Source organism: Pinus tabuliformis, chromosome Q (genome assembly GCF_031772625.1).
Source record: "Pinus tabuliformis cultivar Carrire ecotype Pingquan chromosome Q, CPIR1, whole genome shotgun sequence".
In the NCBI taxonomy this organism is placed as follows: Eukaryota; Viridiplantae; Streptophyta; class Pinopsida; order Pinales; family Pinaceae; genus Pinus; species Pinus tabuliformis.
Window position 1 is genome coordinate 946,852,103 of NC_142296.1, and position 25,770 is coordinate 946,877,872.

The 25,770-nt window shown below is 42.8% G+C and overlaps 1 protein-coding gene across 1 annotated transcript; it reads right to left on the reverse strand.

Moving 5' to 3' along the window:
• Positions 1 to 20,822: 20,822 nt before the first annotated feature.
• Positions 20,823 to 23,145, reverse strand: LOC149222606 (uncharacterized). Its single transcript, XM_089385519.1, has one exon. It carries the CDS (start codon positions 22,807 to 22,809, stop codon positions 21,310 to 21,312), a length of 1,500 nt encoding a protein of 499 aa, XP_089241645.1. The 5' UTR covers positions 22,810 to 23,145; the 3' UTR covers positions 20,823 to 21,309.
• Between the last annotated feature and the right edge of the window lie 2,625 nt (positions 23,146 to 25,770).

Here is a 25,770-nt window from a genome sequence, read left to right on the forward strand (position 1 = left end):
GTAGGACGGGGCTCACCATGAAATTCTGGACAAAGGGTGCTCTCTTTGCAATCGGCTCAAATTTGGGTGAGCTATTGGATGTTGATATGTCTTTTCTGGAAACTAAAGAATTAAAGGTCGCTAGAGTCTTAGTTCTTTTGGATATACGCATAGGATTATGGAGTGATATGGAGATTATTCATAAGGGGGTTTCGCATACTCAATCTCTGGAAGGTATACACTCAAGTGTAAACATTGCCACAGGAATGGTCATAATGTCCTCCAATGCAGATTTCCATTCAAAGGCAAGTAGAGACATAAAAAAGTACACTCCTCTCTTGGAGAGCCTGCCCCCATGGCTGAAGATCCAATTGTACACTCCTCTCCACTTGAAAAGGACACAGTAGATGCAATGATGATCTCTCCCTTGACCTCTCCACCAAATTCAACTTCACAAATAGTGCACCATCCTCAACAATCCATATCTGAGTTTGCATCTGCAAGGCAAATCATAGTCCCTCCTCCATTGGGACCGTCTCCTCTCTCTAGCACTCTACCTTTTCCCTCACTCTCTTCTTTTTAGGTCAATTCTTCTATTTGCATTGGCTTTTCTTCTTCAGACAAGGGATCATCCATGGTTATGACATATGTTAGACCTCTCTCGCATCGCCCACCCTTAAGCTACATCGATTGTCCCCAACTTCTTTCAGCTCCCCTCCTTCCTCATTCACGCATCCCCTTGCAAGATGAATCCTCCTCCCTCACACGGTCCTCTGAACCCCAATATTTCTTTCGCCAACGCCATCCCAATTCCCTATTGAATTTCAACGGCACACAACAATCTGGTTTAGGTTGTACAATCCCAAATACAAACACACTCAATGCCACAACAATACTACTTTGCACAATGAAAAACAATAGTAGTAAATCAACTTGTACACTGACACCATTTTTCAACCCAACTTCGTTATATTAACAATCTTTAATAAAACAGTCTAGGGCTACCATACCAGGGATAATGGCCCTCGATACAAGACAACTAGGACTTGGTTTCAACAACAACTATGATAACCAATCAGCCCTAAACAAAGTAAAACTGGCCTACTTTTGTCGGTGTGCATCCACAATCTTTTCAATCCACGTACCTTGAACACTTCTAGCAGTCCTTTGCCTTCCAATCTGCAACTCCTCAATCTGCCTCTATCAGTCAACACAACTCCTTTAGGTCACTAAACTTAGGCCCAAACAACTTTTCCCTCTAGCTGCTCCTTTGTCCTTCAAGGTTTGCAAACACATAGGGTCTTGCTTCTACCCACTACTTGCCCCACCACTGCTCCACAAAAGACAAATCTTAGGGATATGGAGGTTGCCCTCTTTCCACTGAAGAATACCTCTGCAACACAATGAACAAGGGTTGAGTCACTAGCACTCTTAGTAGGCTCCAATAACTCTGCCTCTCCTATCAACCTTGTAGTAATCCACAAGGACTGAACTTAGGGCACAATACGGCAAACTACTAATAGCCCTCCAAACTGTACATAAGCTACCCAACAAACTGTCCAATCTGGACCTCACCACTTAGCAAAACATCAGCGTGAGATTAACATTCAACATACCTTAACTAGCAGACTTCTTTTGCCCCTCTAGGTCTCAGCCCTATGCAAAATACTTGAAATTTTTCGACCCTTTGATTAGGGCATCCTACACCCAAGTTAGCCCTAAATTTGTAGCCTCAAAACTCCTCAAACTCTGCGCAACTCACCTCCCCAAGACTTGTCCCTTCTACGGTATCTTCCAAGGCAACTCGACCTTATTTTCTTGTAAGACCAGACCTCAAGTTAGCTCCTACATAAGGCTCGGCCTTCTCTGAAAAACACAGAATTTTTGTGGCCCCTATCACAAAGAATAATCCCCACAAAACTTGCACGAATTTGCCCAGAACGCTCCTCCTCAACATTGCCAATTCCCTGCACTTCGCTAGCTTCCTCAAGGCTGCAGTTCAATCACAAAAGTCTTCTCCTTAGACATTTGCTCTTGGATGTTGCCAAATGAGGGCTCCAACTTCTTTTATCTATATGCTTCTAAGGGTGCAACAACTTGCCCTCAAAAGGCACCTCTACAAGCCTAGCCGACTTCTAATTCTTGTCAATTTAACCCACTAACATAGAAATAAAATTATTTCTTTCATTTGACCAGGCATCCCTTGGTTGCCTTAGTTGCCCCTCGCTCCATTAAGGGTGCCACACACGCTACAAGGGTCTAATCATCAAAATACAACTTGGTTTCGCACACACAACTTTGGGTGCAAAGCCCACTTCTTGGGTACTTTGCCCACAAAGAGCTTTTGCGATGCCAAGTCACACAAGCCCAATAGCTAGGGTTGTGGAGTACCTCCCAAGGTACAAAACTTAACATTCCTCCCCTTGCCCTTGGCGGCCTAGGTCATAACCCCCCAAATTTGCTACATGCAAAGGCAGAGGTGGTCATTCAAAGCTTGTTTTAGCCTATAACAAAGCCTTGGCCAATGAGGCATTGGGGCGGCAACTCTCCATTAATGAGGTGCTTAGTGCAGTGAATGCCCCTAGAGGAGTTAACCCATGATCATTCTTTTGCTCAGCTACAGGGGCTTGGCCAGCCCTCCAAAACAGCAAGCTCTCTATCGTTTGGTTGAATTCGAGGGAGCATTTATGCTCCTTCTGCAAGAGACCCCGGGAGCAAGGGACTTTATTCCAAGCATGTTGGAAAGATTCCAGCCAGGATGGCACTTTATATGCACTGACCCTAGAGATTGAGTGAGAGTCCAAGCGTTAGGATGGAACCCATGATCATTAAAGCCCTCAATGTCTGGGGGATGGAATCGGTTATTGGCCTCAACTTCCAATCAATGGAACTCAACTTTGATTTCCTCATTCTCAACATGTAAAGTTTTGTAGATGTTCTATGCTAAGAGCAATTTCACTTTTCTCACAGCAATCATACAAGTAGATAAGCAAAATGCAGATAGAACATATAAGCAGATCTTACAGAAGACAAATCAGAAACAAGAAAAATGTATGTGTTTGTTTCGGCGGTCAACAAGATGCTTCAACCAGCAAAGTCTCCTTTGGTCAGCCAGCCCAGCATGTGTCACAACAACCCTCCAACCAGTAGATGAGTCAACCCAAGTCAGTTCTACAAAAGTCAACGCTGTCCTGAAAAGTCAACGCAGGGGCAGCAAGCTAAAAGTCAACGCAGCAGCAAAACGGTCAACCCTTTGACCTCGATTTTTGTGCCAGGTAGTCTGGCCTTCAAAAATCGAACCTCCCACAAGTTTTCAGCTTGTTTGGACCAAGCGTTGACCAAAGTCAACGCTGGTCAAACTTCTGCGAAACCCTAGCAGCAGAAAAATCCTCTTCGTCCTTCCCACGTGTGGCTGAAATTCGTCCTCCAGGTAGCTCGTACTTTTAGGATGAGAGAGGAAGATGTGAGTTGTGTTGTGTTCAAATTCTCTCCAACTTTTCCTGTATATATATATCCATCAATGAGGGTGTGTGACACATCTGTTGGGCATGTGAGCCTACATTACAAAACTGGCTGACCTTTGCACATATAATTTATTAAGAATAATAAATTCAAAATATAAGTTCTGCTCATCGGATTAAGACTATTTTTATATGGATTTTACACCTCTCAGAAAGAGGAATCCAACAAAAATATTAGCCTCTTAATCTGAGCATCAGAACATGGAGTTTGGACCTAGTTGTCCAAATTTAACACTCCCTCTCAACTAGGGAGAACTCCATCTATTAGTGCAATTAACATCGTGAGTCATCCCGCCGAAACTTGCTTTGCTGGCTTCTTTATTTCAGAACAGAAGTGGGTCAGTCACAAAGACATCATTCCCCGACTGACATAATCAGTCCAGAGGTCCCAGACCTCACAAATCTTGATCCCAGATCAAGTGGTTGGACCATGCCATCCTAGATAGAGAGTACGGCAATCTCTGATGCGTCCATCAGTCTTTGCTAATAGTCTCTAGCTTTTCCACACCTCATTGGCCAAATGAGAGGTACTTCCCATGAGCCCTGAACTCAATGGGTAGGATGCATACGGGGCACAAATTAAATGAGTGGCGAACCAGCTCAATAATCACAAGGGTGGGGCAGAAGCATTATGAGTGCTTATAGCTCCGAGAAGCTATCCCCAAAGCCCCCCAGAGCTCCCAGAGCTCATCGTCCAACAGGACCCACATCATAGGGTCTTTCCACGACACCAAGACTCTCACGGAAGGTTAGGAACTTGACCTTCCCCAGGGGCTTAGTGAGAATATCCGCGACCTGCTCATCAGTTCCTATATGATCGAGCCTTACGGCGCCTCGCTGTACCATATCCCGGATAAAGTGGTACCTGATATCAATATGCTTGGATCGGTCGTGGAACACAGGATTCTCAGTCATACGAATCCCACTCTGGTTATCACAGAGTATTACAGTGGTATCTAGCACATGTTGGAACATCTCACTAAAGAGCTTCCTCAACCAAACTGCTTCACAACAGGCCATACTAGCAGCAATGTATTCGGCCTCCGCGGTGCTCAAAGCCACCGACTTCTGCTTCCTGCTCATCCATGAGATCGAAGCAGAACCAAGATTGAAACAGCATCCAGATGTGCTCTTACGATCCACCACACTGCCAGCCCAATCGGCATCAGTATATCCCCGGAGTATCACACTCCCGGCAGTGTATCTCAGCCCATGGTTTATCGTGCCCCGAAGATATCTCAAAAGATTCTTGGCACCAACCCAGTGAAAAAGATGAGGCTCAACCATCTGTTGACTCAAAGTATTCACTGCAAAACATATGTCCAGACGGGTGTTCACTAAGAACATCAAAGCTCCTATGAGTTGACGATACTCAGTAGGATTGGCCAAGATAGGCCCTGCAGCGCTGCCACTCAACTTCTTAAAGTTGAGTTCCATTGGTGTCGACACGGACTTACAGTCCACCATCCCAAATCTTTCCAGAAGCTTCACAATATACTTTCCTTGAGAAAGGAAAATCTCTCCAGGTCTCTGCCAGACCTCCAGGCCTAGGAAATAGTGCATCAGTCCTAGGTCTTTCATCTCGAACTCAGCAGCAAGCTCCCTCTTACATTGATGAATGAGAGGGTCATCACCTGTCAGGAAGAGGTCGTCCACATACAGCACTAGAATGAGAGGCTTTCCTTCCTCAACCTTAAAGTAAAGGTTTGGATCAGCATTGCTTCGAGTGAAGCCCAGCTTCATCAAGTAACTATCCATCCTCTCATACCAAGCTCTGGGTGCTTGCTTTAACCCATAGAGGGCTTTCTTCAACCTGCAGACATAAGTGTCTCGATCTTGAACTTCAAATCCCAGAGTTTGTTCTACATACACCTCTTCCTTTATTGCACCATGCAGAAAAGCGGTCTTGACATCCATCTGATGAAGACTCCATCCTTGCGTAGCAGCAAGGGCTATGATGGATCGGATGGTGGTATATCAAGCCACAGGTGCAAATATATCGTCATAGTCAATTCCTTCCTTTTGAGAGAAGCCACGGGCAACAAATCTTGCCTTAAACTTTTCAGCACTCCCATCAGATCCATGTTTAATCTTGTAGAGCCATTTAGCGGTGACAACAGATTTGTCCTTCGGTCTCGGGACCACATCCCAGACATCATTCTTCATAATAGCCTCATATTCTTCATGCATAGCATCCTTCCAGACTTGATGCTTGATGGCTTCTTCAAAAGATCCAGGTTCAGATTGTATAATAGTACTCATGGCAGCTAGATACCCTTGGTATCTACATGGCTTCTTGCTTTCTCGGAATGTTCCCCTTGGGGCAGCATGACCCTCAGCATCTTCGAGGGTGTCCCTGAGCCATGATGGCCTCTTTCCTAGAGAAGGGGAAGGATCAATAGGGTCCATTGGCCCTTCAACATCAGGCATAGTCTCATCCTGGGGTTCTTCCAGATTTCCAGGTCTTTCTTCATGGTTTTCTTCAGATCTAGGAAGATCTACTACTTTCTTCAGGGAAGCATCTTCGTCAAAAGTGACATCATGGCTTATCTCTACTTCCCTTTGACCAGGTACATAGACTCTATATGCCTTAGAAGTCTCACTGTAGCCCACAAACATTCCTTTCTTCCCAGTAGCATCCAACTTACTTCTCTTTTCTTTCGGCACATGAAAATAGACAGGACATCCAAAAATTCTAAAATGTGAGACATCAGGTTTCTTACCAGAGAAAACCTCTTCGGGAGTTTTGGAGTCCAAAGCGGAATGAGGGCATCGGTTTTGAATGTACACAGCAGTATTTGCAGCTTCTCCCCACAGAAACTTTGGAAGACCCTGGTCACATAGCATGGCACTGGCAGCTTCCACAATAGTCCTATTCTTGCGTTCAGCAACACCATTCTGCTCAGGAGTATATGCAGTGGTAGTCTCCCTCTTAATGCCAGCTTCTCTGCAAAAGTCTTTGAACTCATTTGACTCATATTCAGTGCCATTGTCAGTCCTCAAAATCTTGATCTTCTTTCCGGTCATATTTTCCACCAAGGCTTTGAAGGTACGGAACCACATGAAAGCCTCATCCTTCTTCTTCAAGAAGTATATCCAGGTTTTGCGAGAGAAGTCATCAGTAAATGTCATATAGTAAGAACATCCCCCCAGGGATGTTACAGGCAACATACCGGAAAGATCAGAATGGACCAGTTGCAATATCTCAGATGTCTTTGTGACACTTGAGGGAAAGGTCCCCTTGTATGTTTTCCTTCAGCACAGCCCTTACATACACCTTTATGATTATTTCCAAAATCAGGCATCCCTGTCACCACCTTCCTTGCTTCGGGAAGAGCCTTGTAATGAAGGTGTCCAAATCTTCGGTGCCATAGTTCGGTTTGACGGATAGTATCACAAGTCATAGCTCCCAACGGACTCCCTCCAACCTGGTAGAGTGTACCAACTCTAAAACCAATTGAGATAGCTTCCTTGAAGCTCTTCTTCCACATGAGTACCTTTCCATCAGAGAAAGTTACATTGAATCCTTTGTCTTCCATGGCAGATACAGACACAAGGTTCTTCTTCAATTTGGGTACATAGAGTACATCTTGTAGATGGAGGACTTGTCCTTGAGACAAGTGGAGGGTCACAGTCCCGGTCCCTTTCACAGGATAAGTGGCATTATCCCCAAGAATAATTTCTAGATTAGTATCCCTTTCAACCATGTCAGAAAGTGCTTCCTTGAATCCGGTGATGTGTCTTGAGGCACCACTATCGATTAGCCAGACATCCATAGTGTCGGGCGGAGATGCAGCTGAGAGAGCAGATATTAGAATATACTCATTTCTTTTATCAACAACATTAGACTCCTCATACCTGGTATTTCTGGTCCTTTTAGAAGGTGGATGGTTTCCTTCAAAGTGAGCCTTCCTCTTTCCTTTGGATTTGTCATTTCTTTGATTCCCATTCCTTCGGTTGTTGTTGTTGTCGTCACTATCGGGAGAATTCTTCTGGAAGGGGCATTCTCTAGCATAGTGTCCAGTCCTATGGCAGGTGAAACATTTACCCTTCTTCTTTTGAGTCTTAGTCCTTCCTTTGTCCTTGGAACCACCAGAGTTCTTCTTTCGGGAATGAGCAACATAGGCAGCATTTCTTTCATTATCAAATTCCTTCATCCTTGTTTCTTCTTGCATACATTTAGACAGAAGCTCATCAAAGTTAGGGATGGTATTATTGTTGAGAATGGTAGTTGTGAATACTTGCCATTCATATGGAAGTCCTCCAAGTGCGGTGAGAACCATCTCACGATCAGCTATTGTCTCCCCAATAGCTAGCAGATTGTTCCTGGTTTCGGTCAACTTCATAAAGAAAGTTTGAATAGACTCGTCTCGGCCCTTCTTCATATTCTTCAACTTGTTCTTGAGGAATAGCACTTGGTTCACATTGTTTACTCGGAACATAAGTATCAGTTTGTCATACATCTCCTTGGATGTGCCTAGTTCAGATATGTAGGCAACCAGTCTCTTATTTATGGATTCCCTGATCAGCAGTTTTGCTCTGATTTCTCCCTTCTTATACTTGTGTTTAACAGCAGCAGAGGCATTTGATGGAGGTTCTTGAATCTTCCCTGTCACATGATCTAGGAGATCATGATCTTCTAATTTGAGATCTAATAACATCTTCCAGGCATGGAAGTCATCACTTCCAGTCAGCTTGTCATTCTCCCTGAATTCAAGCTTAGAGGAATCCATTTCCTTCGATGATGATTGCTATAGATAGAGTTTGTCTTCACCTCAGCTCCGATACCATGTAAAGTTTTGTAGATGTTCTATGCTAAGAGCAATTTCACTTTTCTCACAGCAATCATACAAGTAGATAAGCAAAATGCAGATAGAACATATAAGCAGATCTTACAGAAGACAAATCAGAAACAAGAAAAATGTATGTGTTTGTTTCGGCGGTCAACAGGATGCTTCAACCAGCAAAGTCTCCTTTGGTCAGCCAGCCCAGCATGTGTCACAACAACCCTCCAACCAGTAGATGAGTCAACCCAAGTCAGTTCTACAAAAGTCAACGCTGTCCTGAAAAGTCAACGCAGGGGCAGCAAGCTAAAAGTCAACGCAGCAGCAAAACGGTCAACCCTTTGACCTCGATTTTTGTGCCAGGTAGTATGGCCTTCAAAAATCGAACCTCCCACAAGTTTTCAGCTTGTTTGGACCAAGCGTTGACTTTGGTCAACGCTGGTCAAACTTCTGCGAAACCCTAGCAGCAGAAAAATCCTCTTCGTCCTTCCCACGTGTGGCTGAAATTCGTCCTCCAGGTAGCTCGTACTTTTAGGATGAGAGAGGAAGATGTGAGTTGTGTTGTGTTCAAATTCTCTCCAACTTTTCCTGTATATATATATCCATCAATGAGAGTGTGTGACACATCTGTTGGGCATGTGAGCCTACATTACAAAACTGGCTGACCTTTGCACATATAATTTATTAAGAATAATAAATTCAAAATATAAGTTCTGCTCATCGGATTAAGACTATTTTTATATGGATTTTACACCTCTCAGAAAGAGGAATCCAACAAAAATATTAGCCTCTTAATCTGAGCATCAGAACATGGAGTTTGGACCTAGTTGTCCAAATTTAACACAACATTTATGGTCTACCCCAAGACAAAATCCCCTTTGGTATTCCCTTTCTCAAAAATTTTGTCTCTCTGAGGACAATCTTATTATTGGGGGGGACCTCAATTTCTCTATGATGTTGCGGAAATTTGGGGACCCTGCACCTAGGTCAATCCAAACTCTACCTATTTTTCTAGACTTCTGCGCAACCACAATCTCATTGATATTGAACCTATCAAGCTCAAACCCACCTGGCGAAACAAGAGAGCTGGAGAGAATCAAATTGCTAAGCGACTTGACCGACTCTTACTTGCTGAACAATTGGTGGACAGAATGCCACTAATTAGTGTTAATTTTTGGCAGCTCAGTGACAAATTCCAACCATGGGACTAGATTCTTTTTTCCGAGAGGACCAATTTTGACTTTTGAAGCACTTGATTTGGACAAGGGAAAGTGGATTTTTGAAGTGAAGCCCACAGTTGCACAAATTGTCAAGTTGGCCTAGAGAGACTAATTAGCCCTCCTCCAACGCCTATAAATACAAGTGACCTCCAACTCATTTGGACACACATCAACTCACAACTTCTCATCTCTCCTCTCCTCATTGGTTCGTACAAATTGCAGGGTCTCTTCACACGTGTGGGCTGGAAAAGAAGGACGAAATTTCAGGTGGACGAAATCTAAAGCACACTGCAACTTTGACCAGATTTGACTTTGACTTTAGGGGCTAAATTTTGGTTTGATCTTTTGAGGGCATTTTTGTATTGGCGAGCCGCAATTTTCGGCACCAAAATCTGAGCATGGGCACTTTGACCACAGACCTGTTGCAGACTTTGACAGCAGGAAATTGCAGATTTTGACCACAGTTTGACCAAGTTTGCCTTCATGTTTTGACTTGCTTTGAGTGTGAAAAATTGGTTTTTCAGAGGCCGAGTTTACTGGCACTAAGACCGAGAAAATCTGGGTAACTTGACCAAGTGTTGACCGCAGGAAATTACAGACTGTGAAAACAGCATTCTCTCTCTCCTTTGACCAATTTTGACAGGGATATCTTTAACTGTTTTGGGCTAAACTTGACTAGCATTCAAGGCTGCATTTATTGTTTCTTTGACCAAATTAATAGGAGGGTTGACTGTTGACTGTTGTGAACTGGTTAGGACGAACTTTGACTGTTGTTGACTTGGACAAAATTACAAATTTGAGACAGTTGACCAGATTTGACTTTTCATCATTGGTATATTGTATTTATGGTTGGTTGACTTGGTTGATAGTCAAAGCCTTTGACTTTGACTCTTGTTGATAGATATTGCTCATTGTACTCTCTGCTGAACATTTTATGACAATCTAATAGAAAAAGAATTACAAAGGGTTTTCCCCCTTGTAGGGTTTTCCCTATTCTTTAACCAGATCGGTGTCTCTTGTTGATGTGTTGATTGTCTCCTATTTGTAATTGCATTTACTGTTCTATCTTCAATTATTGTTGATGAATGGAAAAATTAATTACTGTTGAAAAGATTGCTAATTGAACAATTAAATTGTGCTAATGTAATTGATACAAAATAGAGCAGTGTAAAAATTAACATGGTATCGAAGCTAAGGTGAAGGGCAAGCCCATAAAGAAACAAGAGTTGAAGTAATCATCTTCAGAAAGTTGAAGCAGTCAATCTAATCAAGTCAAGATGTCTTCCTCATTCTTTGAGGAACATGGGAAGTTGGGTGACTCATCAAACTTTGTTGCGTGGAAGGTCAAGTTGGAAATCATAGCTGATAACAATGATGTTTTGGAATTCATTCAAGGAAAAGTACCTAAGCCTCCAGAGAATGCTTCCATTGTTGTCAAGAACAAGCACAAGAAAGGTGAGTTAAAAGCAAAACAAATTATTGTTGATGGTTTACAAAATCATTTACTTGCTTATGTTGGGAATTTGAATAAGTCTAAGGATATGTATGATAAGTTGGTCGGCTTGTATGAAGTCAACAATTTGAATGAAATCATCACCTTGAAAGATCAACTGAAAGACACAAAAATGAATAAAGGAGAGACTATGCAATCCTATATCATGAGGATCTCTTGTCTTAAAGATCAATTGCAGAGAGTTGGAGAAATTGTACCTAACAGGGAATTGGTTATTGTGACTCTTAGAGGTCTCCCTCCTGTTTGGGAAACCTTCATTACTACCATTAGCAACAACAACAATTTTCCATCATTTGATGAACTTGTTGGAAAGCTCACTCAAGAAGAATCCAAGATGATTTCAAGAGGGAGAATTCAAAAGCATGGAGAAAAAGAACCCACGATGATGAAGAATCCAAGATGATTTCAAGAGGGAGAATTCAAAAGCATGGAGAAGAAGAACCCGCTGCATTTGCTACTCAAGATAAAAGGAAAAGGGGAAAAGGAAGATCATCTAGTTCGAAAAGGTCCTCTCCCGATTCAAGGGACTCTTATAGAAGACTAAGGGATGTTGAATGTTTCAATTGTCACAAGCGTGGTCACTATGCCTGAGACTGTCTGAAAAAGAAAGATTCTCCAAGATCTGATCGAAGCTACTACAACAACAGGTATGATGATAAAAGAAGACGAGATGATAAAAGAGAGGGAGATGATCGTAGAAAAAGAGATACTCCAAATGATCGTGAAGAAAGTCCTCGTCCTCAAAAGAAGTCAAGAAACTCCATGTATGAAAGTAACGTAGCTACTATCCAATCTGAATACATTCTTATTTCAGCCCTCTCTAGTTCTTCTCCTCCAAATTCATACAATAGTTGGCTAGTTGATAGTGGGACTTCTAGACACCTCACCGAGTATAAGGAAGTTCTCTCAAATCTAGTTGAGAGGGAGACAGGTTTGAAGATTATTCTCAGGGACAACTCTACATATTCAGTGATGGGCTTTGGTACTGTCAAATTTGATTTGGACGATGGAAAATTTATTATTCTTCATGAAGTAATGTATGTTTCGGAATTAAAGAAGAACCTAATATCTATTTATGCCTTGGAAGATAATGGAATTGGAATAGCCTTCATTAATGGAAAGGTTCTCTCTTGGTCGAAGGGATCCCATATGAAAGATTCCTTTACTTTGGATCTTAGAGTGCGAGGACTATATAGATTCATTGGAAGACCTCTTCTAGCAAAGATCCACGACACCAATCATCAGAGTAAGATATGGCACCGAAATAAAAGGAAGTCCAAGGGACCATTCCCCTCTATCAAGATCAAGTCCGATGATAATTCCAAACAGGATATTGGAGCAGTGAGAGAACAGGTTTGGAAGGATACTATGGTTGAAGAATCAATTATGAAGAAAGATGTTTGGGACATTAGCTTTGAAAGGTACAAGGAGGAAGTATGTATCGATCAATCTCAAAGGTTTGATGTACAGGACAGGAAGTCTCTCATTAGCAGTTTGAAGCAAGCACCCCGAGCCTATGCCCGTATTGATAATTACTTGGTGAAGCTTAATATCTCAAGAAGCAAATTGGTCCAAGGTATGAATTTGACTTTGACTTTATATATTGACGATCTATTCTTGACAGGTAGCAGGCCTTCGGTGATTAAGCATAGGAAGGATTGTGGTCTGAGATATACTTATAGAGATATGAGTCTATATGGATACACCGGATTTCGTCATACTTCGATTAATGAGTAGATTGCAGCATGGATTGTTGTGACCCTTCTGAACAAGGGTCGAGGTTGACTGAGGATGCTGAGTCAGCTCCCCCCCTCCCCTATCTGAGTTCCTAGGGTGAGGAATTGAGATGTAGAGCTCCTGGGGTTGAGGGATCTCTAGACAATAGGGTGTCACCCTTATCTGTCACCCATAGGGTTGGAGATGTTGCTCCCCTATCTTGGTCTATGCAGAGGATACCCTAGTTGGCATCTGTGTTTGCCACCCATATGGCCAATAGGTGTTGGTTGCTTGAGTTAGGCGCAATCCTTACTATTTATGGTAAGTGGCATCCCGCTCAAGCTAGAGATGCAGGTGTTCTACCACTTGACTCTTATGGGTCATGTTGGGACCATTGGCAGAGTTTCCCGGGTTGTAGCTTTGGCTCCCCCCTATTGGCAAAATTTCTCGGGTTGTAGCATTGTCTCCCCGCTAGCACAGGTTTCCCGGGTCGTAGCATTGGCTCCTCGCTGGCAAAGTTTCCCGGGTTCTAGCATTGGCTCCCCACTAGCAATGTTCCCCGCTGGTAGAGGTTCACTGGGTCGTAGCATTGGCTCCCCCCGCTGGTAGAGGTTTCCTGGGTCGTAGCATTGGCTCCCCCCGCTCGCAGAGGTTTCCTGGGTCATGGCAAGTGGCTCCCGAATGGAGAGAGGGTGGTAGTTTCTGCTCCCCTATGATTCTTCTTCTTTAGATTCGAGAATGTTTCAGTTGATAGAGTCGAGCAGAGATGAGATATAACGTGATGATAGGGTACTTACGATGATTACATGATGCAGTTGGAATTTCTCCCTATCTGAGAGGGAGTGTTAATTTTTGGCAGCGTAGTTAGTGACAAATTCCAACCATGGGACTAGATTCCTCTTTTCGAAAGAACCAATTTTGACTTTTGAAGCACTTGATTTGGACAAGAGAAAGTGGATTTTTGAAGTGAAGCCCACAGTTGCACAAATTGTCAAGTCAGCCTAGAGAGTCTAATTAGCCCTCATCCAACGCCCATAAATACAAGTGACCTCCAACTCATTTGGACACAACACATCAATTCACAACTTCTCATCTCTCCTCTCCTCATTGGTTCGTACAAATTGCAAGGTCTCTTCACACGTGTGGGTTGGTAAAGAAGGATGAAAATTCAGGTGGACGAAATCTGAAGCAAACTGCAACTTTGACCAGTGTTGACTTTGACTTTCTGGGCTAAATTTTGGTTCGATCTTTTGAGGGCATTTTTGTCTTGGCAAGCCGCAATTTTTGGCACAAAAACCGAGGAAGTCTGGGCACTTTGACCACAGACCTATTGCAGACTTTGACCGCAGGAAATTGCAGATTTTGACCACAGTTTGACTGAGTTTGCCTTCATGTTTTGACTTGCTTTGAGTGTGAAAATTTCGTTTTTCAGAGGCCGAGTTGACTGGCACTAAGACCGAGAAAATCTGGGCAGTTTGACCAAGTGTTGACCGCAGACTTCGACCACAGGAAATTGCAAACTATGACAGCAGCTTTCTCTCTCTCCTTTGACTGATTTTGACAGGGATATCTTTGACTGTTTTGGGCTAAACTTGACCAGCATTCAAGGCCACATTTATTGCTGCTTTGACCAAGTTAATTGGAGGGTTGACCATTGACTGTTGTGGACTGGTTAGGGCAAACTTTGATTGCTGTTGACTTGGACAGAATTGCAGATTTGAGACAGTTGACCAGATTTGACTTTTCATCATTGGTATATTGGATTTATGGTTGGTTGACTTGGTTGATAGTCAAAGCCTTTGACTTTGACTCTTGTTAATAGATATTGCTTATTGTACTCTGTTGAACACTTTTTGACAATCTAATAGAAGAAGAATTACAAAGGGTTTTCCCCCTTGTGGGGTTTTCCCTGGTCTTTGACCAAACCGGTGTCTCTTACTGATGTGCTGATTGTCTCCTATTTGTCATTGCATTCATTGTTCTATTTTCAATTACTGTTGATGAATGGAAAAATTAATTATTGTTGAAAATTTTGCTAATTGAACAATTGAATTGGGCTAAAGTAATTGATACAGAATAGAGCAATGTAAAAATTAACAATTAGATAATGAATTGGCAGAGGTGGTGGCTCGGACAACTCACCAATCATGATGGAGTTTAAAGCAATGGGACAAAAATCCCTAGCCCCTTCAAATTCAACTCATCTTGGCTCAACAATGAGAGCTTTGTGGAGCACATGAAAACAACTTGGAGGCCTTTTGATCCCGTGTCAACTGTCTCAGCAAGTGGACAATTTGCACATAACCTCAAATCAGTGAAAGAGGCCATCATCAAATGGTCGGTCAACAAAAGGATAAGGGATACACAAGAACTCGGAGAAGTAGAAGCTAATCTAAAGGCAATTTCTAAGGAAACAACTAAGGGTTACGATTCAGAGGAATCCGGGGAAAGGCTTCTTCAACTACAGGGGAAGAGGAAGAGCTTATTGGCAAATATTGAAGCCACCCGGAGACTAATAAGCCAAGTGATGTGGTCGGAGGCAGGTGACCAGAACACCAAGTTCTTTCAGAACTACACCAAAGGGAGAAAAATAAGCAACATGATATGGAAACTAAGGGACTCAAAGGGGAACACAGCCTCATCCTTTGAGGACCTCGCAATGCTGGGGTAAACCACTTCAACACCCTCTTCAAAGAACCTCCTCGAGCTTCCATAGCAGAGGTGGTGTGTGTGGCCCTCTTCTTCCCAAGTTTCACTGATCCAGAAGATAATGAACACTTGATGGAAGTTGTTTCATTAGATGAGCTCAAGAAGGTTCTAAGCAGCTTCCAAAAGATCCAGATGGTGATCAATCGAGTTCTTTCTGGGGCTCTAACATCATAAGTGATGACCTTCACAGAGTCATAAAAGGATCCATATCTAATGGCCACATTCATGCCTCTTTCAACTCCACCTTTCTTGCTTCTGATGATTTCTGCCCTCCTCTTTTGATGATTTCTGCCCTACCTCGCTTTACAACTATATCTACAAAGTCATAGCCAAAATCATTGAGCAAAGGCTAAAACCCATCCTATCCAACTTGCCTTTCTAGAGGGCAAACAAATCCATGAAGCCATAGGGGTTGCACATAAAGGCCTACACAGTCTATTGCAGCATCACCTGAAGGGCGCCATACTCAAAATTGACCTATCCAAGGCCTTCAATAGAGTTAACTGGCTCTACATCTGGCTCCTCCTCATCCACCTGGGCTTCAAACTTGACTTTGTAAAATGGATCATGAGTTGTATTTCTTCAGCGTCGTTTGTTGTTCTCATTAAAGGATTTGCCTCCCCTTTTTTCAAAGTTGAACGAGGACTAAGGCAAGGATGCCCCCTCTCTCCCCTCTTTCTCTTGGTTGGTGGCGAAAGGTCTCAACAAATCTTTGTCAGAAGCACAAAGAAGGAATGTCCTTCAGGGTATCAAGGTTGCTCCCACCCTTCATACCACTCACCTCATTTGTGTAGACAGTGTCCTTATCTTCAACAATGGCTCGCGAAGGGATGCAAGAGCAATCAAAGAAGCTATAACAACAGCCTTTGAAGCTACCACGAGTATGGTTACAAATCCCCATAAATCCTCCCTCACTCCTTTTGGCCTCAGTGAGGGTGAGCTAAGACTCCACCAACATTATTTTCCTTTCATCTTGGCCAACCTGGACAATGGTTTCAAATACTTGGGCTTCCTCCTCAAACTGATCTCCCACACCAGCGCTTATTGGACATGGCCCGACCCCTAGCCAAAATTGAAACAAGGCTCAAATCTTAGAGTTTGCATTGCCTATCTAGAGCGTGCCACTTGGTGCTGATCAAATCCATTCTAGAAGCCATTCTAGTGTATTGGATGTCCCTATCCTAGATCCCAAAAGGCACTCCCACCCCCGTGATCCAATACACTGGAATGCCTTTTAGAATGGATTTGATTAGCACCAAGTGGCACGCTCTAGATAGGCAACGCAAACTCTAGGATTTGAGCCTTTTTTCAATTTTTGCTAGGGGTTGGGCCATCTCCAATCAGCACTTGTGGGCCCGTGGGGGTGGGCACGGGAGGGGGCTGCCCTCAACAAGATTCGGAAATTTTGTTACAATTTCTTATGGGTTGGCACCTCAAATCAATTTGTTTTTCCTTGGGTCAAATGGACTAGAATCACTACACCTGAGGAATGGGGAGTATGGGCTTGAAACATCTACCCTATTTTTCCCAAGCTCAGGCAACAAAAGTGGGTTGGAAGCTTGATCCAAAATGGATCTAATAATAGATTTCTAAGTCTAAAAATATTCCTCACAGAGGAAAATGAAAGTCAAAGGATGCTCTTGGAAATAATCTCATTGCGTAGATCTCTTCATTCTGAATCTAACGCAATTTGAATGGGCTAAAACGGACTTCGGATGAAGAAGTTATTGTAAAAAGAAATTTGCCCATTATCCTTAGAAAAGGAGGCAAATTCTTATAAAAGTGGACTTAAGGGCTCCTTAAAGAAAATCGCATCGGAAAGGTTCAAAGGGAGGACTTAACCAAAGGCGGAAGGACTCCCCGATAGCGATCTTCGATATATCGCATCGGAGGAAGGCCTTCATGCGATATCGAAACCTTGGGCAAGCGATTTGCGATTGCGATCGACGGATCGGCGATTGGCATAGTCAAAGGGAAGTTGTATAGACCTTGGGCCGTTGCGACTTGCGATATGCGATGCGTCGATAGCGCGATCAACAATCGACGGATCGGGATCATAGCAATACAAAGGGACCATGCCATTGCAACTTGCAATGAGCGATGATGCGATTGCATCCGGACCGTTGGATTGCGAGCTTGATCAGACGGTGGAGGATCAACGGCGGGATATCGCATCGCTATTATGTTAAGTCCATGAACCGGAGCTCCTGCTTGTTGCGATATGCGATCAGAGCCCGGACCCGATAGGATTATAAACACGATTGCATATTATTTGAAGTCCGCATTTTCAGTGTATTCCTGTGTATTTGGTGTTTGGCCATAGGCAATGTGATTTGCAATGAGCGATGAAGAACACGGACCCGATAGGTTTATAGGGGCAATTCTATATTATTTGAGTTCCGACAAAACGCCCCATGATGGGTTTTCATCAATTTTCTTGTGTATTGTGTTACGTGTTTGAACGCAGGATTTCTGCAGGAGAAAGGCCGTCGGTTCCTTTTCAATTGAAAATTGCTCATATTCTTAAAGCATTTTGTACCACGCTATCAGGGGGCGTGGGTGTTGTGGAATAAGAATGCGCAGAGAGGCACAGAGACAGAAAGGAATGATTCCTCATGATTGGGGACAGAGGAACGAATGGAAGCTGCAGAGTCGGAGGATTCTTCACCAGAGAGCCAAGCGAAGAAGCGATTCTTTTCTTCAGAGAGTTGAGGCAACAAAGTTGCAGGGCCGGAGAGCTGAGGCAATAGAGCTGCAGGACCAGAGAGCTTGAGTGCAGCAGAGCTGCAAAGCCAGAGAACCAGAGCCAAAAGCCAAGAAGCCAAGAGCCAGAGCCGAAAGCCAGAGCCAAGAGCCACAGTCGAAGTTGGAGGCGAAACAGTAACGAGATCAAATGATCAAGCTATTGCTGATGTCCGAAGTGTGCCGAAGACAAAAGAAGGAATTCCAGAGACAATTAAAAGAATTCTGAGGGAGTTGGTGCAAGCTAGCGCTCAAGATAGCTCAGAGCGTTGATTGAAGGAGTCTAGTCCAGAGAAGCCTAGATCTGTTTGCAGAGTATGGACAGCCAGGGATAAGATGGTATTCTAAACCCATAGGTTCAGTTGTCAACCAATGGAGTTGAGTGTGGAACTTGTAAAAGAAAGATTACCATAATCCCAAAGAGCCTAGTCGAGTTGACTAGAGCTCACGGAGACGTAGCCCAAGAGGTTTGAGTGAACTCCTAATCATATTGTTGTCTTATGTGTTTGTTGATTTGCTGTTTTATTTACTATCATTTGTGTTTATATATCAGCATAAGAAAATATACATAAGCACTTGAACAGTTTAAAAACAAACACAAACATACACCTACTTCATGTTCTTTTAATTCTGCATTTATCAATCATAAGCATAAATCTTGGAAATATATAAGCTTTGGAGTGGGAGAGGTTCTTGTAAGTTGACAAGAAGCCTTTAGTGCTCCATTTCAGATCAAGGCTCCTCTCTACGTAGAGTTTGTGGACTACTGTGGTTTACAAAAAATATCTCCACTATCCCTTGAAGATTGGATCTGAAGTACAAACAAAAATAAGCAAAATTCTTCCATTATATGGCAGGCTATTATAGATTATTTCCCCCTCATTGAAAACATACGAGCATGGAGAGTGGGGAAGGGTTCTCGACTTCCACTGGGAACAGACCCATGGGTTGAAAGCAACAATACCCATCGCCTCCCTGAGGATCTAATTGCCCTTTTTCATGAAAAGGGGCTCTACACTCTCAATCATATTGTGACTCCCCAACAAAATTTGCTCAAAGATCAACAGTGGCTAACAGCAGGCCAATTGAACCTGCCACAGATTTTCAGAAGACAATAGTAAGCCTATATTCATGCTTTAAGAGAAACCCATATTCGTATCACATATGAACCAGACGAACTGGTTTGCACTCTCTCCACCTCGGGGTCCTACACCCCAAAGGAAGGTTATCTTACCCTCATTTCTAATTGATTGTAGAATCCTCAAGAGGACTGGTGGCGACATCTTTGGAAACTCAAGTGCCCAACCAACCTAGATTGTTTACGTGGTGTGCTCTAGAAAACAAACTCCCCACTTGGGACTTCTTGCGCAGGAGACAAAACAAAGAGGGACCTGGCTAGTGCAGCCTCTGCAAATCAGCGGAGGAAACTATTTTTCACCTACTGATTGACTGCCCTTACTCCCGAGCCCTTTGGCATATCTTCATTGTCAAGCTAAGTCGAGCTTGTATCTGGATAGGACCAAATCTTATGGAAGCCGGGCAAGCATGGTGCAACAATAGAGGAACCAAAGATCTCATTGTTCTCCCTCTCCTCTCTTGTTGGGGTATATGTCTAGCCATGAACAAGGTTATTTTCTACAATTGTTTGATCCCTCCTGAATCCACCTTTGTTCATTCCATAGCCATCCTGGATCTCTTACCAAAGCCTAAGCCTGTACACTGCACCAGAATCGCTCCTCCTCCACAAATTAACAAATCCAAATCCAGGGGTCTTTTCGACGAAGCAACACAGGGTGATCAGAAAATTTGTGGGGATGTTGTTGTTCTCCACATTGATGACAGTCACTATTTCCACATTAAAATAGGAGAGGGGGGGAGCACAAACAACTATGCTGAACTTATGGCCCTCAGGCTCCCACTGATATTTTCAAACGAACAGAACATCCTCGCTCTCCAAATTTTTGGGAACTCACAGCTGATCATAAATTGGACAAGAGGCACAAACAGATGTTACAACCTTAGACTTCTTCCGCTGGTGAATGATATTAAACGTCTAAAATCTGTTTTCACTTTTTTCTCTGCTCCTCACATCTACAAGGAGCACAACACCACAGCAAACACCCTCTTTAAAGAGGGTATTCCAGTGCCTCGCAAGACATGGCTGATCACAGAGTATCATGAGGGCGAGGCACACAAGTTCTATCATTTCCCTTTCATTGAGGATGACATCTCATATTAGAAGGCTCAGCACAGTACCTTTTTATTTTCCTGCTTTTACTGATTACTCTACATATACAGATCAGTGAAAATGGGCTGCCCACACAGTCCAGCTTATATTTTTGTATTTCATAACATAAGCATTTTTTCTTTGAGGACTCTATTTCAGCGCCCTCCATAGCGGAACTCTACTAGTTATTTTTGAAAACAGACTTGGATATATAAGCAGAAACAACAGTTTTCACCATCTAATGAATACATGCATGAGATGTATCAACAGAATGTAATTTTATTCTCTTGATAATTAAATTACGCTTTTTTCTGAGGAAAAATAAGGAGTGCCGTTACTTATCTCACAAGGAGCAAATACAGAAACTAAAAAGCCCACATAAACACTTATCAAGAATTGAACAGATTTGGATTCCAATAATATTCCATAGAACTATAAATAAGTACCAGGAGTTATGACTTGGCTTAATTTAGATTCAAAAATAAAAGTCGAATTTACATATTCGTAGGCAAGTAAACTTATTTTAGTTCTCAAAATGTTTCCAAGAGTGGCAAACATGATTTAGTTGAAATTGTGCTTCAAAACATGTTTTGTTTCAGGAAACGGGGGGGATCAAATGGCTTGTAGCAGGAGAGTTCAAATTCCAATAAAAAATATGACGATTCATTATGTTGAACATCCTTCAACAGGAAAAATCACAATTCTTATCTACAGCTTTTAATTTCCATAATCATTTAAAAAGAGTAACAGAACTGTAAGAAGGAATAAGAGACTGGCCACTTAAAAATGAACCATTTGTACAACAAACACCACCATGTCCTCGTCACAATTGCAGATTAAGATTACCAAGTTCTATAGTATCATGATTTCCTTTGATGCATTGATGACCCTTAACTGACTAGTTTAAGCGTCTTATTTTCCTAGCCGGAAGCAACCCTGCATCAACATCAGCGGAAGCCGAAGCACCGGCAGAATGAACACCCCTTCTGCTCTGGAAAGGGATTGAAGTAGTAGAATCGATTGGTTCTAACAAAGCCTCGCCATTTGTGAGCTCCGATTCTATTACACCAATGGCAAATGTTGGGCGTCTGGTCAAGCCCACTGCTGAGCCAGTGCTTATAAGGGCAGCAGCACTGCCCACTGGCTCAGAAGAGTTTGAATTAAGTGCGGGGGGTCTGGGGGTGGGGATGTTTATGCTAGCAAGAGTTGGCAACATACCTTCCATACTTGCAAGCCGGGTTCTAATCGCCAATCTGTCAGCTCTCTGCAGAGAGGAGTTTAGACCTTCCATAGTAAAGTTTTGTAACCTCCGACCTTCCACATTATCAGCTGTCGAATTGATAAGCCCCGACGACTCTGGATGGGAAGATGTGGCGTGGTTAACGTCCGACGACTCTGGATGGGAAGATGTGGCGTGGGTAACGTCCGACGACTCTGGAAGGGAAGTTCTGGATTCGATCTGCTGACGGTACCTTCGCCCGAGTATCCGTTCTCGGAAAGCCCACGTTTCGTCAAAACCCTCCTCATTTTGAAGACGCCGCACAGCCCTCAGACGGGTCACGATTCGATCGGTTGCCGCCATAACCAAATCGTGGATGCTCTCGTTTTGTCTGGGGTTACCATTATCGTTTGAACGCGCAAGACGCCCGCGGCGGTTATTTCTAAGCCGAATGAGTTCCTCCAATCGCCTCGAGAGGGGTAGGAGGACTCCTCCTCTCTCACTCTCCCTCTGTCTCCAACTTTCCACCCTCCGGGCGTGAGGGCGGGGCGGTGGGGCGTCCTCGTTAGGGTTAGGGTTTTTGGAAATTTTGGCATTTACTCCTCTGCCGTAAATGGGTATAATGTTTTTATCAGTAACTTCACCCTTACAGACGGGGCATTCCTTGGAAGCAGAATAGCAATGAAGCCACTGGTATATACATGGCCAGCAAAAGAGATGCCCACACAATGTAACCACGGGCTCGCAGGCCACATCTAAGCAGATATTGCATTCGAAATTTGCAGCTGAATTAGCCACCTCTGTTTGTTTATCGGCCATATCTTGCTTTTCCGCTGTTGCTTCTTTTTCTTCTTCTTCCTTTACGGTTTCTTCGCAGAAAGGCATCCGAATATGGCGACTGTAACGCCTCAGACGATGACTGCCAGAAGATCCTCCTCTGGAGGCTAAATATGAATGGTCTTCTTCTGAAGCAGCAGTAGCTGCGCCATCGACGGGGATGAATTGAGGTTCCGTGTAAGGGATCAGGGGCTGAAACCATATGGGATTCGCCATCGCCGTGTGCGAGTCACTATCGCTGTAGGGGAAGGGCGCTCTGGACGACAATCCCAACGCAAGTCCCAGATGAGGAGGCGGCGATGGAGGACTCAGAATTAGGTTTAGATCTGATTCTTCCCCCATTTTGTCGATCTGATCCCCAATCACACAATCGCTTTCACAGGGTACAGAATAATACACTTCCAAACCAGGCGGCCGCCATTTACATGTATCTCCGGCCGAACACAAGAGTGAGTTCCCACTTTGCCGCTTGATGCCAGGATTTCACCCCGTTCGTTCCTGTTTACCTAGTAGGTATAACGGGTTCTACAATTTTCCACTTCAACAAAATGCCTAATCTACTTCGCAGAACACCACGTTTGAACGTGGTCAGTCTGGGTTCGATGGCGAACATTATTCGCGTTGTTAGGCAGCCATTGAATGCTGCGTAAGCGTGTTGATATGCGTTGTTCTAACCGTGTGTACATGTGAATGTTGCGTGAGCGTTGATATGCGTTGTTCTAACCGTGTGTACATGTGAATGCTGCGTGAGCGTTGATATGCGTTGTTCTAACCGTGTGTACATGTGAGGAGAATCGTTAATTGACCACAACATGTCAGTTACATATATGGCTGCATTTTAGTGGGAAATAATTGCGTTGAATCTACTTATCTATTTAAAATTTTATTTTAAATAATATGAAATTATAATTTCATTTAAATTTGTATAATATGAAGATACATTGAATTGATTAAAGAAAATATCAAAGATATTATCTATGTAGTTTTCTTTTTCCATGATGAGATGACTAAGGATGGTTTTCTTAATGATAGTGACATTTTGTGTTTAGTGTATATATTGAATCCCTGGTATGGCGAGGAAGAGGAGGAGCATCCCTCCTACTTTGAAGTTGTGGCTGGGACTCGCAAGGGTTTTAACCCATGTGGATCTAGCAATATCTTTATGGGATAAGAGATCAAAATGCAAATTGAATTAGGAGTCAAAACACATGCCACAAGCAAAGTAAAAACCCTAGCTTGGAATCAGGTTATAATGCAGGACAGCAAGCAAAAACTAGTACACGCATTCTAAAAGTTGTTGAAATCTCAACTTTCGAGGCAAATTCAAGTAAGATCGGAACCAAAATCTAGTACATGTAGGTTCATGCACTAATAAGGAAGTTCCTCAGCATATGGCCTTCAAAAAAAGCTTTGATGTGGTGGATTAGGAAAAATTTGCAGTTGCAAGGAGATGTTGAACTTAGATTGAGTTCAAAAGGATTTTTCACGGTGATTTTTTTACAATATGGAGGACCGCAATAGGATTTTCCAAGGTGGGTTGTATTTCTTTAATACGACGGGTCTATACTTGCACGCTTGGAAAGAAAGGTTTAATCCTTCTGTATTCCCTCCCACGAGAGTTATGGGATTTAGTAACCCTGGAAGGAATAGGAAATACTTTGGTCACCTTTGTAATGTGCTCAAAAGCCACAAAAGAAGGTCGATACACCTCATTTGCAAGGATTTGTGTCTACATGGACATCTCTAAACCCTTGCTAGCTTGCAAAGGTATAAGTCGTGAAGACAATGTATGGGAGCAATTGATAGATTATGAACATGTTCCATTTTGTTGCAAAAGATGCCCATGGTCACCTCTTCTGGGATTTCCCATTAAAGAAAGTCTCATATACATCAAAAGAAACGTTGGAGAAGGACGCAGAAGGGTTCCAAAAAGTATCTGACTGAAGAAGGCAAGCAAAGAAAACAAACAATGGTGGGATCTCACAATCAGAGAGGCGCAATAATAGATATGAAATTCTGAACCAAATGGAAAATCTTGCAAAAGAAGTTGATGCTTCCGGAGATAAATATCTGAAGCTTCCTCAAGACAGAGACCCCAATCCAGTTACACAAGAGCCAGGAAATACCAATATGAGCCTTGGAAAATAAATCCCCCAAGAAGATACAGTAATGTTTACTAAAGATACAAAGTAGACATAGGAAGAGGAAGCATGGGATATGTAATGGGAAGGGTTAAATATTCAAGCCCTAGTTACAGCTTGTGAGACTTAAGACCATGTGCTCATCTCAGATAATGTGGTTGAACTTCATCTCACATGACTGCATCCAAACTCAGCATAAACTACTACAGGTGATGAAAGGTAAGTCTAATCCTAATCCTACACATCTAAGCGTGAAAAAAATAAAATTATTAATTAGATGCACTAAAAAGGGAAAAAAGAAAGGAATGAAATCCCATAGATAACTTATCCATAAATTAGCATATGAGCTAGTTAACTTGAGAAGGATCAAACCCATTTCGGAATCCTTCCCTCTTAACCAATAGTTCATATTGAGATTCATAACTTGGAACATGAGACGCCTCAATAGAAAAACAAAACACAGACTTCTCAATGATAAGTAGAAAAACCAATGGTACTTCTCTTACAGTAAACTAAATGTTTGGAACTACAATTGAACAAGTAAATAAACTTCATATGGAAGGGTGGTAAGCTTATTTCAATAAATGCCCAAGTGTAACACCCCACCCCATATTTACCCGCTTTTACAAGCTCTCCAAGGTAACACATGAGTTGAGGGTTACTATGACATGATCCAACAACCAAGTTCCAGTTATGGAAGTGGGGTCCACCTACCAGAAAACTCACTGCAACCTCTCAGGGACACCAGATCACCCAAATGTCAAACCACATCCACTGATGATCTTACCCTGAGCTGGAAATATCATTTTACTTGACCTCACAGCTCAATCGCACACATGCCAAGTTGTCCATGTGGTCTGAAGGCCCCAACGGCACGCACGTGCCTTCATCCATGTGGCTACAACCAAAATTTCTTAGTTAAGAGACTACGCCTACGAAATCAGTGCCACCTTTTCAGGGCTAGCCTACATGCCACTGCCCAAAACTTTCCAGAATTAAGTCTAAAGTAAACACAATTATGCGTAACCAATACTTAGGCTCAGATATTGCCCAAACATGCCAGTCACATGATAAACATTTAGACAAACATATGGTAAACATAGTAGGTACATGTCATGAATGCATATCTTATCAGTGTCTCATCCATTTCATCAAAGAATCA

Coding starts and splice junctions, on each gene's coding strand:
- LOC149222606 (XM_089385519.1), bottom strand. CDS start 22,809: ATGGGGGAAGAATCAGATCTAAACCTAATTCTGAGTCCTCCATCGCCG.